The 14,543-nt window shown below is 46.6% G+C and overlaps 1 protein-coding gene across 9 annotated transcripts in view; it reads left to right on the top strand.

The window, feature by feature from the left end:
* LOC115145330 (KN motif and ankyrin repeat domain-containing protein 4-like) overlaps positions 1-14,313 on the top strand; it is a 101,425-nt gene extending 87,112 nt beyond the window's left edge. For 4 of the 9 annotated variants that reach the window (XM_029686821.2, XM_029686822.2, XM_029686823.2 and 1 more), the window contains exons 5-10: positions 1,055-1,318; positions 2,687-2,771; positions 9,193-9,412; positions 9,679-9,821; positions 10,406-10,606; positions 11,657-14,313. In XM_029686821.2, coding sequence (XP_029542681.2) covers positions 1,055-1,318; positions 2,687-2,771; positions 9,193-9,412; positions 9,679-9,821; positions 10,406-10,606; positions 11,657-11,803 — 1,060 coding nt within the window. In that variant the 3' untranslated portion in view covers positions 11,804-14,313. Of the gene's footprint in view, positions 1-1,054; positions 1,319-1,838; positions 1,913-2,686; positions 2,772-7,584; positions 7,669-7,689; positions 7,742-7,788; positions 9,413-9,678; positions 9,822-10,405; positions 10,607-11,656 lie in introns of those variants that run through there. The other 5 variants (XM_029686824.2, XM_065003200.1, XM_065003198.1 and 2 more) reach the window with 5 other exon arrangements.
* The last annotated feature ends 230 nt before the right edge of the window (positions 14,314-14,543 follow it).

The raw sequence follows: 14,543 nt of genomic DNA, 5'->3' as shown, positions 1-14,543 counted from the left end.
ATCCTCCGCTTCTTACCAGTCACTGCCACGCAAAAAGCTAACTATTTGCTGGCACAAATGGGGACACTTCAGGCTGAGGAGTAAGTTTCACACATTCCCATGTGCAACAAATACACTACCTGCTGACTGGCCCTCCCACCAGCACACACATAATTACTATAGCCTGGCCATAACACATTGCTGGGCGTGACAGCAGACACCCTCTCATTAAAACTATAACAGACAACACAATCAGAATGGATCTACTGATGTACTGATTCTTTGATGTCTTACCTGATGAGGTTCATTCAGATAACAGCTCAAAGGGAGACTCATATCATGATGCAACAAACTATAATAATTGTGTAAACTGATCAAAATTAACATATCTGAATTTGTTTTTAATTTTTATTTATTTTTATTTAGGGGGTGGAACATCTTTAATATTGCAAATAGTTTGTGGATTCTATCATTGTCTGCATGATTTCCAATCCCCCATTTATATTTTTTTATAAATACAGTTGAAGTTGGAAGTTTACATACACTTAGGTTGGAGTCATTAAAACTTGTTTTTTAACCATTCCACACATTTTTTGTTAACAAACTATAGTTTTGGCAAGTCGGTTAGGACATCTACTTTGTGCATGACACAAGTAATTTTCCCAACAATTGTTTACAAACAGAATATTTCACTTATAATTCATTGTATCACAATTCCAGTGGGTCAGAAGTCTACATACACTAAGTTTACTGTGCCTACACATTTTCTATAGGATCTGACCTTAGTCTTTCTGATCAAGGGCCCTATAGAAGTTCCTTGACAGTGACAAAAACTTACAAACACACATACCTTTTCATGAAGTACCATCTAAATATGCACCTTTCCATGAACCATCTTCCCCAAGCCATGTTCTCACTGGTCACAGATGTTAGTGATTCCAAGATGTTACACAAAAATGTTATGTTAGGCCAATGGCCAGCCCACATGGGGCTGAATGGACTTATTCTATCATTTCAATGCTCTTCCAACATCTGTACTCTCACTGATGCTGTTTGTGCTGTTGTTAATGTCCAGGTATGAGACTACCTCAAGTGAGGAGGAATCCAGTGAGGAGGAGAAAGGGGAGGTAGAGGAGGAGGTGGACAGCTCTGAGCCTGAGGAGGAGCGGGAGAAGGAGGAGGGAGCTGGAGCAGCTCAGGGCCAGGGGGAGGCCACAGCTACAGAGGACGAGCCCCAGGGAGCAGGGGCCCAGGCTGGGGAGACGGAGGTCCATGAAGACTCTCAGGACCCAGAGAACAGCCAGGCACTCCTGGAGGAGCAGCCAGCTGCATCATCAGGGTGTGTAGGGAGATAGAAGGAGAGTGTGGATGTGCGGGGAAATGGATTATCAAAAAATTATATGATTATTTAAGTAGTGAGATAGAGAAGTCGGTGACCAGAACATGTGTTGTTTGACTCCCACAGTGGGCCAGCCACCAGGCAGTTCTTGACCAAGGTTCTTTACCCACATTGTTTCATTAAATATCATCCAGAGTGGATGACTTCTGAAATGAGAACCGCACGCGGTTTTGCCGCAACAGAGTAGAGCAACACCCTTCAATTGATGCACGGTGAAACAAAAGAAAGTGGACGCATCTCTCACAAAAACAGATATAAAATGAAAACACAGATAATTATAAGGGAGCAAGAAAAAGTATAAATTGCCTACAATATTTACAATAACTTTTCAATCAACAAATTGACATATTTCCAAGGAAAGCCCAGAGAGGGGTAATACCAGATATTTACATTTTTTAACACCTGTAACTGCCATTTCCTGCCATCTAGAGCAAAAAATGTCTTCTTTTTTTTTACATAGTGCTGCAACCAGTCCACAAGATGGCACAGCTCTTATATTCATTAGGGACAACCTTGATCCAGGGCTTTCTTCAGGTGAGGCCCAGCTGAGTAAAGCCTGGAACCTACAGTATAGAGCCTTCAGGGCCCAATTAGACCACAATGAGACAGGTGCTGAGTGAGGCTTTAATATATCAGCCGTCCACCCCACTGATGGGGCCCGGCCCCTTCCGCTGCTGACATACCAGACATATACACACATGTATGCACACACACACACACACAAGCACACACACATATACACACAACACACACACACACACTAAAGTGTGATTCAGTTCCATGGAGGATGTGTTGCATATGTTGACCTTTGTCTCAGAAAAGCCCTCAGGGGTCGTTCTGTCTGTGTTAGTCAGGAAGGAGCAGGCGTGGCATCACGTGGGCTCTACGTTGTCGTTGACATCATTACATGCAGCAGCGCGATGAGAAGACAGACATGCCATGCTTATATATTACCACAGTGGATAAAGTGCCACAGTGAAGAGATAGGAAATGTACAGTTGCGCGTTTATTGCTTTCGATGAGTCATCGTCACACAAGTGTATCTTTCTCTTTATTTATAGTCTCGGTAAACGTAGTGTCCAAGCGATGTAAGCGATCATGTTTCATAAGGTAATGTGCTTTGCATTATGCTACCGTTGGATTTATGGTTCTGCTTTTTGCTTATGTACTGTATGATTAGGCCTGGCATGTTTTGAGGGACTCGATTTCACTTCTCCGGTTCATGCTAATCTAATCCAGACCATTTCACCACCACATACGCCTGTCTGTCAATATGAAAGATAACTTAAAGTTCTGCCATGTTCACAGGGAGACAATCGATAAGGGCTTCATGGAAGCGTGTGACTACATTGAGGGTCGTATGGCAGAGGTGGTGGCCCCCGATAAAGAAATGGTAAGAACGGTTCCCTTCACACTGTCGTGCCTGAGGTTAATCGTGGTTAAGGCCGACACCCTCTTCACATACAGTGCCAGTCAAAAGTTTGGACACACCTACTCATTCAAGGGAGTATCTTTATTTGTACTTTTTTAAAACTATTTTTACTACATCAAAACTATGAAATAACACATATGGAATCATGTAGTAGCCAACAAAAATGTTAAATAAATTGAACAAATCAAAATATATTTTATATTTGAGATTCAAAGTAGCCACCCATTGCCTTGATGACAACTTTACACACTCACCCTTGGCATTCTCTCAACCAGCTTCATGAGGTAGTCACCTGAAACACATTTCAATACACAGGTGTGCCTTGTTGAAAGTAATTTGTGGAATTTCTTTCTTTCTTAACCAATCAGTTGTGTTGTGACAAGGTAGGATTGGTAGACAGAAGATGGCCCTATTTGGTAAAAGACCAAGTCCATATTATGGCAAGAACAGCTCAAATAAGCAAAGAGAAACAACAGTCCACCATTACTTTAAGACATGAAGGTCAGTCAATAAGGAACATTTCAAGAACTTTGAAAGTTTCTTCAAGTGCAGTCACAAAAACCATCAAGCGCTATGATTGAAACTGGCTCTCTTGAGGACCGCCACAGGAAAGGAAGACCCAGAATTACCTCTGCTGCAGAGGATAAGTTCATTAGAGTTACCAGCCTCAGAAATCGTCAATAAACTGCACCTCAGATTGCAGCCCAAATAAATGCTTCACAGAGTTCAAGTAACAGACACATTTCAACATCAACTGTTCAGAGGAGACTGCGTGAATCAGGCCTTCATGGTCAAATTGCTGCAAAGAAACCACTACTAAAGGACACCAATAATAAGAAGAGACTTGCTTGGGCCAAGAAACAGGAGCAATGGACATTAGACCAGTGCAAATCTGTCCTTTGGTCTGATGAGTCCAAATTTGAGATTTTTGATTCCAACCACTGTGTCTTTGTGAGATGCAGAGTAGGTGAACGGATGATCTCTGCATGTGTGGTTCCCACCGTGTAGCATGGAGGAGGTGTGATGGTGTGGGGGTGCTTTGCTGGTGATACTGTCAGTGATTTAATTAGAATTCAAGGCACACTTAACCAGCATGGCTACCACAGCATTCTGCAGCGATATGCCATCCCATCTGGATTGCGCCTAGTGGGAATATCATTTGTTTTTCAACAGGACAATGACCCAAAACACACCTCCAGGCTGTGTAGGGGCTATTTGACCAAGAAGGAGAGTGATGGACTGCTGCATCAGATGACCTGGCCTCCACAATCACCCGACCTCAACCCAATTGAGATGGTTTGGGATGAGCTGGACCGCAGAGTGAAGGAAAAGCAACCAACAAGTGCTCAGCATACATATGTGGGAACTCCTTCAAGACTGTTGGAAAAGCATTCCTCATGAAGCTGGTTGAGAGAACGCCAAGAGTATGCAAAACTGTCATCAAGGCTACTTTGAAGAATCTAAAATATATTTTGATTTGTTTAACACTTTTGGGTTACTACATGATTCCATATGTATTATTTCATAGTTTTGATGTCTTCACTATTATTCCACAATGTAGAAAATAGTACAAATAAAGAAAAACCCTTGAATGAGTAGGTGTCCAAACCTTTGACAGCGTGGGATTTTAATCACAGCCCGACTGGTCTTCCCACTATGTACCTCATTTTTGAGCGTTCAATAAAAACTGGGTACAAGTACAAGTGCTATCAAACGTGAACCCTAACCCTACCTTGAATTCCACACCTCGGCTAAACCCTAAACCCACCCATAACCATAACCCTAGCTTCATGCCCACATCCCAGTACAACCCTAACCCTAGCCTAAACCACAACCCTAACCCTAGCTTCATGTTCACATCCCAGTACAACCCTAACCCTAGCCTAAACCACAACCCTAACCCTAGCTTCATGTTCACATCCCAGTACAACCCTAACCCTAGCCTCAACCACAACCCTAACCCTAGCTTCATGTCCACATCCTAGTACAACCCTAACCCTAGCCTAAACCACAACCACAACCCTAACCCTAGCTTCATGCCCACATCCCAGTACAACCCTAACCCTAGCCTCAACCACAACCCTAACCCTAGCTTCATGTTCACATCCCAGTACAACCCTAACCCTAGCCTCAACCACAACCCTAACCCTAACCCTAGCTTCATGTTCACATCCCAGTACAACCCTAACCCTAGCCTCAACCACAACCACAACCCTAACCCTAGCTTCATGCCCACATCCCAGTACAACCCTAACCCTAGCCTCAACCACAACCCTAGCTTCATGCCCACATCCCAGTACAACCCTAACCCTAGCCTAAACCACAACCCTAACCCTAGCTTCATGCCCACATCCTAGTACAACCCTAACCCTAGCCTCAACCTCAACCACAGCCCTAACCCTAGCTTCATGCCCACATCCTAGTACAACCCTAACACTAGCCTAAACCACAACCCTAACCCTAGCTTCATGCCCACATCCCAGTACAACCCTAACCCTAGCCTAAACCACAACCATAGCTTCATGCCCACATCCCAGTACAACCCTAACCCTAGCCTCAACCTCAACCACAACCCTAGCTTCATGCCCACATCCCAGTACAACCCTAACCCTAGCCTCAACCACAACCACAACCCTAACCCTAGCCTCAACCACAACCCTAACCCTAGCTTCATGTTCACATCCCAGTACAACCCTAACCCTAGCCTCAACCACAACCCTAACCCTAGCTTCATGCCCACATCCTAGTACAACCCTAACCCTAGCCTCAACCACAACCCTAGCTTCATGCCCACATCCTAGTACAACCCTAACCCTAGCCTCAACCACAACCCTAGCTTCATGCCCACATCCCAGTACAACCCTAACCCTAGCCTCATGTTCACATCCCAGTACAACCCTAACCCTAGCCTCAACCACAACCCTAACCCTAGCTTCATGCCCACATCCCAGTACAACCCTAACCCTAGCCTCAACCACAACCCTAACCCTAGCTTCATGCCCACATCCCAGTACAACCCTAACCCTAGCTTCATGTTCACATCCCAGTACAACCCTAACCCTAGCCTCAACCACAACCCTAACCCTAGCTTCATGCCCACATCCCAGTACAACCCTAACCCTAGCCTCAACCACAACCCTAACCCTAGCTTCATGTTCACATCCCAGTACAACCCTAACCCTAGCCTCAACCACAACCCTAACCCTAGCTTCATGCCCACATCCCAGTACAACCCTAACCCTAGCCTCAACCACAACCCTAGCTTCATGCCCACATCCCAGTACAACCCTAACCCTAGCCTAAACCACAACCCTAACCCTAGCTTCATGCCCACATCCCAGTACAACCCTAACCCTAGCCTCAACCACAACCCTAGCTTCATGCCCACATCCCAGTACAACCCTAACCCTAGCCTAAACCACAACCCTAACCCTAGCTTCATGCCCACATCCTAGTACAACCCTAACCCTAGCCTCAACCTCAACCACAGCCCTAACCCTAGCTTCATGCCCACATCCCAGTACAACCCTAACCCTAGCCTCAACCACAACCCTAACCCTAGCTTCATGTTCACATCCCAGTACAACCCTAACCCTAGCCTCAACCTCAACCACAACCCTAGCTTCATGTTCACATCCCAGTACAACCCTAACCCTAGCCTCAACCACAACCCTAACCCTAGCTTCATGCCCACATCCTAGTACAACCCTAACCCTAGCCTCAACCACAACCCTAGCTTCATGCCCACATCCTAGTACAACCCTAACCCTAGCCTCAACCACAACCCTAGCTTCATGCCCACATCCCAGTACAACCCTAACCCTAGCCTCATGTTCACATCCCAGTACAACCCTAACCCTAGCCTCAACCACAACCCTAACCCTAGCTTCATGCCCACATCCCAGTACAACCCTAACCCTAGCCTCAACCACAACCCTAACCCTAGCTTCATGCCCACATCCCAGTACAACCCTAACCCTAGCTTCATGTTCACATCCCAGTACAACCCTAACCCTAGCCTCAACCACAACCCTAACCCTAGCTTCATGCCCACATCGCAGTACAACCCTAACCCTAGCCTCAACCACAACCCTAACCCTAGCTTCATGTTCACATCCCAGTACAACCCTAACCCTAGCCTCAACCACAACCCTAACCCTAGCTTCATGCCCACATCCCAGTACAACCCTAACCCTAGCCTCAACCACAACCCTAGCTTCATGCCCACATCCCAGTACAACCCTAACCCTAGCCTAAACCACAACCCTAACCCTAGCTTCATGCCCACATCCCAGTACAACCCTAACCCTAGCCTCAACCACAACCCTAGCTTCATGCCCACATCCCAGTACAACCCTAACCCTAGCCTAAACCACAACCCTAACCCTAGCTTCATGCCCACATCCTAGTACAACCCTAACCCTAGCCTCAACCTCAACCACAGCCCTAACCCTAGCTTCATGCCCACATCCCAGTACAACCCTAACCCTAGCCTCAACCACAACCCTAACCCTAGCTTCATGTTCACATCCCAGTACAACCCTAACCCTAGCCTCAACCTCAACCACAACCCTAGCTTCATGTTCACATCCCAGTACAACCCTAACCCTAGCCTCAACCACAACCACAACCCTAACCCTAGCTTCATGTTCACATCCCAGTACAACCCTAACCCTAGCCTCAACCTCAACCACAACCCTAACCCTAGCTTCATGTTCACATCCCAGTACAACACTGTGTGTGTGTGTGTGTGTATGTTCTCTCCCTCTATCAGAGACATGTCCTGATGGTGTTATACCAGGAGAGTGTGTGTGTGTGTGTGTGTGTGTGTGTGTGTGTGTGTGTGTGTGTGTGTGTGTGTGTTCTCTCCCTCTATCAGAGACATGTCCTGATGGTGTTGTACCAAGAGAGAGTGTGTGTGTGTGTGTGTGTGTGTGTGTGTGTGTGTGTGTGTGTGTGTGTTCTCTCCCTCTATCAGAGACATGTCCTGATGGTGTTGTACCAGGAGAGTGTGTGTGTCCTAGTGTGTGTTCTCTCCCTCTATCAGAGACATGTCCTGATGGTGTTGTACCAAGAGAGTGTGTGTGTGTGTGTGTGTTCTCTCCCTCTATCAGAGACATGTCCTGATGGTGTTGTACCAGGAGAGTGTGTGTGTGTGTGTGTGTGTGTGTGTGTGTGTGTGTGTGTTCTCTCCCTCTATCAGAGACATGTCCTGATGGTGTTGTACCAGGAGAGTGTGTGTGTCATAGTGTGTATGTTCTCTCCCTCTATCAGAGACATGTCCTGATGGTGTTGTACCAGGAGAGTGTGTGTGTCATAGTGTGTGTGTTCTCTCCCTCTATCAGAGACATGTCCTGATGGTGTTGTACCAAGAGAGTGTGTGTGTGTGTGTTCTCTCCCTCTATCAGAGACATGTCCTGATGGTGTTATACCAGGAGAGTGTGTGTGTGTGTGTGTGTTCTCTCCCTCTATCAGAGACATGTCCTGATGGTGTTGTACCAGGAGAGTGTGTGTGTGTGTGTGTGTGTGTGTGTTCTCTCCCTCTATCAGAGACATGTCCTGTGTGTGTGTCATAGTGTGTGTGTTCTCTCCCTCTATCAGAGACATGTCCTGATGGTGTTATACCAGGAGATTGTGTGTGTGTGTGTGTGTGTGTGTGTTCTCTCCCTCTATCAGAGACATGTCCTGATGGTGTTGTACCAGGAGAGTGTGTGTGTCATAGTGTGTGTGTTCTCTCCCTCTATCAGAGACATGTCCTGATGGTGTTGTACCAAGAGAGTGTGTGTGTCATAGTGTGTGTGTGTTCTCTCCCTCTATCAGAGACATGTCCTGATGGTGTTGTACCAAGAGAGTGTGTGTGTCATAGTGTGTGTGTGTTCTCTCCCTCTATCAGAGACATGTCCTGATGGTGTTGTACCAGGAGAGTGTGTGTGTGTGTGTGTGTTCTCTCCCTCTATCAGAGACATGTCCTGATGGTGTTGTACCTGGAGAGTGTGTGTGTCATAGTGTGTGTGTGTTCTCTCCCTCTATCAGAGACATGTCCTGATGGTGTTGTACCAGGAGAGTGTGTGTGTCATAGTGTGTGTGTTCTCTCCCTCTATCAGAGACATGTCCTGATGGTGTTGTACCAGGAGAGTGTGTGTGTGTGTGTGTGTGTGTTCTCTCCCTCTATCAGAGACATGTCCTGATGGTGTTATACCAAGAGAGTGTGTGTGTGTGTGTGTGTTCTCTCCCTCTATCAGAGACATGTCCTGATGGTGTTGTACCAGGAGAGTGTGTGTGTGTGTGTGTGTGTGTTCTCTCCCTCTATCAGAGACATGTCCTGATGGTGTTATACCAAGAGAGTGTGTGTGTGTGTGTGTGTGTTCTCTCCCTCTATCAGAGACATGTCCTGATGGTGTTGTACCAGGAGTGGTTCCGTGTGTCCAGTCAGAAGGACTCTCTGGCTGACACCGTCACCCTCTACCTGAGAGAGGTGGGCATCGCCACGCCGACCCTCCTGCGTTACATCGTGAACCTGGCCGACGGCAACGGCAACACAGCGCTCCACTACAGCGTGTCCCACTCCAACTTCCCTGTGGTCAAACTGCTGCTGGACACCGGTACGGGACAACCATACACCTCTCTCTAACACCCTCACTCTCATCTATCAATTCAATTCTCTCTCATCCCTTCTTCCCAGTCTCTATAGTGCGCCTTTTTCCCCCTCCATACCCCCTTTTCCCTCAACGAGCCCGTAGCTATTGACTTGAAATGGTCTGTGTGTGTGTTCATGTACGCATGCTTTTGGTTTTGTGTACTGTATGTTTGTGTGTGTGTGTGTGTGTGTGTGTGTGTGTGTGTGTGTGTGTGTGTGTGTGTGTGGTAGGTCTGTGTGAGGTGGACATCCTGAACAAGGCGGGCTACACAGCCGTGATGCTGGCCTCCCTAACAGCTGCTGATGGGTCAGAGGACATGGAGGTGGCTCTGCAGCTACTGAGACAGGGAGATGTCAATGCCCGCGCTAGCCAGGTACACAAAACATGTGCCTCCACACACACACACACACACACACATATTGTACACTCACAGATGAACATTAACACTGAGCCACTGTATAGTCACACTCACCTGCACTCAGGCAGTCACAGACTGTACATTCACTCATCTCCTGTACAGCCATTCTATAGACATTGAAACACCTGCAGTCACATACAAGCCCTTTTATTTGTACCTTCTTTTCTTGTGTGCCCCAAAAAAGTATATATATTTAACAAAAAATACCTATACTCAATTACAAACCTACTCACCCAGTCACAGTGTACTTGACTCACACTCATTCTTCCTACCACAAACATACATCGTTTCCTTCCTGTGCTCTCTTCTCTTCTCTTACTTCTCCTGGCCTCTCTTCTTTTCTCTTACTTCTCCTGGCCTCTCTTCTTTTCTCTTACTTCTCCTGGCCTCTCTTCTTTTCTCTTACTTCTCCTGGCCTCTCTTCTTTTCTCTTACTTCTCCTGGCCTCTCTTCTTTTCTCTTACTTCTCCTGGCCTCTCTTCTTTTCTCTTACTTCTCCTGGCCTCTCTTCTTTTCTCTTACTTCTCCTGGCTTCTAAGGCAGGGCAGACGGCTCTGATGCTATCGGTCAGCCATGGTCGTACAGCCATGGTGCGGTTGCTGCTGAGCTGCCAGGCTGACCTCAACATTCAGGACAAAGACGGTTCGACCGCACTCATGTGCGCGTGTGAGCACGGTCACGCCGAGATCGCTCGGGTGCTACTGGAGTCTGGCCACTGTGACACCAGCCTCACAGACAAGGTAGGAACGCACGCACACACATGCTGTACACATACACACATCAGGGCATACACATAAACATGAACACATACATACCACAGGAGATTGGTGGCACCTTAATTGGGGAGAATGGACTCATGGTAATGTCTGGAGCAGATTCAATGGGATCGAATACATCAAACACGTGGTTTCCATTTGTTCCTGTTCCGTATTATGAGCCGTTCTCCCCTCAGCAGCCCCCTGTGATACACAGAGTACAGTTACTTTTGGACTTCCCAATATTTCAAAACAACACAACAGTGCCACCACATGGCTAACACTGTGAAGTGCATCATGTTCATTTAATTGAAAGAGTACAGAGACCCGCAGAGGATGTCAAATCCCCTAACCTTTGAGCTGCGGGGAATTGACCAGAGGCACACTATCCTATTTGACCTCCACCGAGTGATAGCAGCATGGGCATCCAGCTTCTAGGTTAATGACTGGTTTGTAGTGATGTCTCTCTGGGTTTGACACACTAATCCCTCCTAGAAGGTATTACACTGTACAGGATGTGTAGAGGTGTCTGTATGCGGATTGCGTGGCGGCTACGCCTGGAATCAGACCTTGTGCGAGGCCTCCAGGGCAAAGTAGACCCTGGAACCCCAGACATCGCCGTGTGGGTGTGGTGCTGTGGCAGACAGGCTGCAAATATCACTCTATCTCTTCCTTTCCCATGGTCCTGACATGGTATTATCCTGCTCTCACTCTCGTCCCACAAGCCAGCCAGGAATCGAACCGAGAATCTTACGATTCCGACACATTATCCATTGCACCACTGGCCCATTGTGACGATAACCTTTTTTGGGGTTTTGCCTGTACGCTCATTACCCAGGTCTCCTGTTGCTCCCGTTGGTCCTACTGTGGGAAGGGGAGGGAGCGAGGGAGGGGTCAAAAGCACACATTGTCTGGCTAGTGGAGAGGACAGTGTTCACTGTTCAAACATGATTGACCCACACTGTTTTTGTTTTCTCTAAAAGTGAATCAACATTCTCTCTCTCTCCGCCTCTGCCTTTGCCTCTCTCTCTCTAGAATGGTCAGAGGGCTCTGTCGGTGGCGGTAGCGTCCTCCCACGCTGAGATAGTTGACCTACTCAAGAGCCACTCAGATTCCACCACCACCCAGGCCTCCAACCCCTCTACCACCATCATCACCACCACCACAGCCTCTCTCCTCTGAGCCCCCTCCAGTAGCCCCTCTCTAACCCCTACCCTACCCCAGCCCCGGACCCACCCCCACCCTGGACCCACTATACCCCGAACCCCTTTCTCTGGACCAGAGGAGGCTGGTGGGTGGAGGTATAAAAGGACAGGCTCATTGTAATGGCTGGAGTGGAATAAATGGAACGGTGTCAAACTGATCAATCATATGGAAACCACATGTTTGACTCCGTTCCATTTATTCCACTCCATCCATTACAATGAGCCTGTCCTCCTATAGCTCCTCCCACCAGCCTCCACTGTCATGGACCATACTCTTTTCCAGACTGTCTGGAGGACAGACAAAGGCTGTATTCACCACCACTGCCTATATCTCCCCACGGACCAGAGCTCAGCTCACAGATAGGCCTATTGGACCGGAGCCCCACGGACCAGAGCTCAGCTCACAGATAGGCCTATTGGACCGGAGCCCCACCGACCAGAGCTCAGCTCACAGATAGGCCTATTGGACCGGATCCCCACCGACCAGAGCTCAGCTCACAGATAGGCCTATTGGACCGGAGCCCCACCGACCAGAGCTCAGCTCACAGATAGGCCTATTGGACCGGAGCCCCACCGACCAGAGCTCAGCTCACAGATAGGCCTATTGGACCGGAGCCCCACCGACCAGAGCTCAGCTCACAGATAGGCCTATTGGACCGGAGCCCCACGGAACCAGAATAGCACACATTCTTCACATTTCTGCCAACATTTAGGGAGTGGGAATAATGTGTCAACTGTTTGGCAGCCAGCCAATGTGACACTGAAAAACCCAGTAGCAGTGGTGACAGTGGTGATTGACAGGTGATCCAGGAAGAGGGCAGAAGCCAACAGAAGGATGATGGTTTGCTGCTTTATAATATAAAACAAGCTATTCAGGCCAAAATCATCTTAAACACATGATCTACCTTAACAATCGGTCATTTTATTATTAATACTATGTTTTTCCTTTTTATACCTGTATCTAAGTTTCCATCCAATTGGCAACAGATTTTCATGTGAATATTATAAAATCCGCATAAAGAAAATATGCACATTTTCCCTCCGGCGGTGTGTTTCGAGCAAACTGACTTGTTGCAGGCAAATTAAATCTGTGCGTGATGTATTGCACACAACATTTGAATTTTCGCATAAATTCAAACGTTTTGTTGTTGTTGTGTGTTTCAAAAAATATATATGTTTAACCTTTATTTAACTAGGCAAGTCAGTTAAGAACAAATTCTTATTTTCAATGACAGCCTACCCCAGCCAAACCTGGACAACATGGGCCAATTGTGCACCACCACATCACAACCAGATGGGATACAGCCTGGATTCGAACCAGGGACTGTAGTGACTCCTCATGCACAGAGATGCAGTGCCTTAGACCGCTGCGCCAGTTGGGAGCCAAAAGTTCAATCAATCAATTAAGCAATCAATCAAATGTATTTATAAATACCTTTGTCCATCAGATGTCACAAAGTGCTATACAGAAACCCAGCCTAAAACCCCAAACAGGAAGCGATGCATAAGGGAAAAACTCCCTAGAAAGGCCGGAACCTAGAAGAAAATATAGAGTACCAGTCCCTGAAGGCTGGCCAGTCTTCTTCTGGCCAGTTGGAGATTATAAGAGTACATGGCCATTAAAGCCAGATTGTTCTTCAAGATGTTCAAACGTTCATTGACCTAAGTCAATGTGTTTCCATCGCATTTTACACTAGTTTTGACACAAAAATTGTTGCCGTAAATATCAAATATACCTACTCTGGTTTTGCCAACAGCTCGCAGATACACTGCGGGTAGGCTAATCTGTACAGTGAGAATATTATGGGTAAGAATATTTGCATTTGTCAAACGGCAGTCAAGCATCGATCATCATGACACCAGAATAAGACCCTCGATATTTATTCGAACAGAACATCGAGTTCACAGCGCGCACTTTCAACAGAACATCAAGTTCACAGCGCGCACTTTCAACAGAACATCAAATTCACAGCGCGCACTTTCAACAGAACATCAAGTTCACAGCGCGCACTTTCAACAGAACATCGAGTTCACAGCGCGCACTTTCAACAGAACATCATGTTCACAGCGCGCACTTTCAACAGAACATCAAGTTCACAGCGCGCACTTTCAACACCCTGTGAAGTTCATCATACTTCACTTAACATGTAACCTAATAAACTGTACGGGTTATATCAGTATTTGCGCATAAAGGTGTTTCCAGCGGCATTTCACGCAAAAATACATTTGACCGACACAAAAATATCCCAACATGTCTAACGAACAAATTCTCTGTTTGCATTTATAAAATTGTTACGAAATGTCCTGTTTGCATCACAGCTGTTGTCATTTTTTTTAAAAGGTCTGACTTTACTCACATGAAAACTGGATGGAAACGTGTTTATTAATGACATCACTATTCTTTTATATTTGGACATGAGCCATTTATTTAACTCATAAAGTCTGAATGTTATTATAGCGTTTTATAAAATACACACCGTATATTTATTTTGCAATGGAATTTGTTTTACTCTGTTTGACACACGCTGTACATATCCAAGCTTGGTTTTCGTCAGTACGGCCTGACGACTGACTCACTCAGACGTCTTCCAATATGAAGGTTGTACAGTAGGATGCAGCACGCAGCAATATAATAACCCTCGCAGAAGCTACACAGGCTACTACACTGCAGTATGTTGCAGCAACTGTATACTCGACTGAACAATTTACTTTCCCGC

This window comes from Oncorhynchus nerka, linkage group LG17, assembly GCF_034236695.1.
Source record: "Oncorhynchus nerka isolate Pitt River linkage group LG17, Oner_Uvic_2.0, whole genome shotgun sequence".
Classification (NCBI taxonomy): Eukaryota; Metazoa; Chordata; class Actinopteri; order Salmoniformes; family Salmonidae; genus Oncorhynchus; species Oncorhynchus nerka.
The sequence above is the reverse complement of the archived record's forward strand: the minus strand, read 5'-3'. Positions and strand labels throughout refer to the sequence as shown.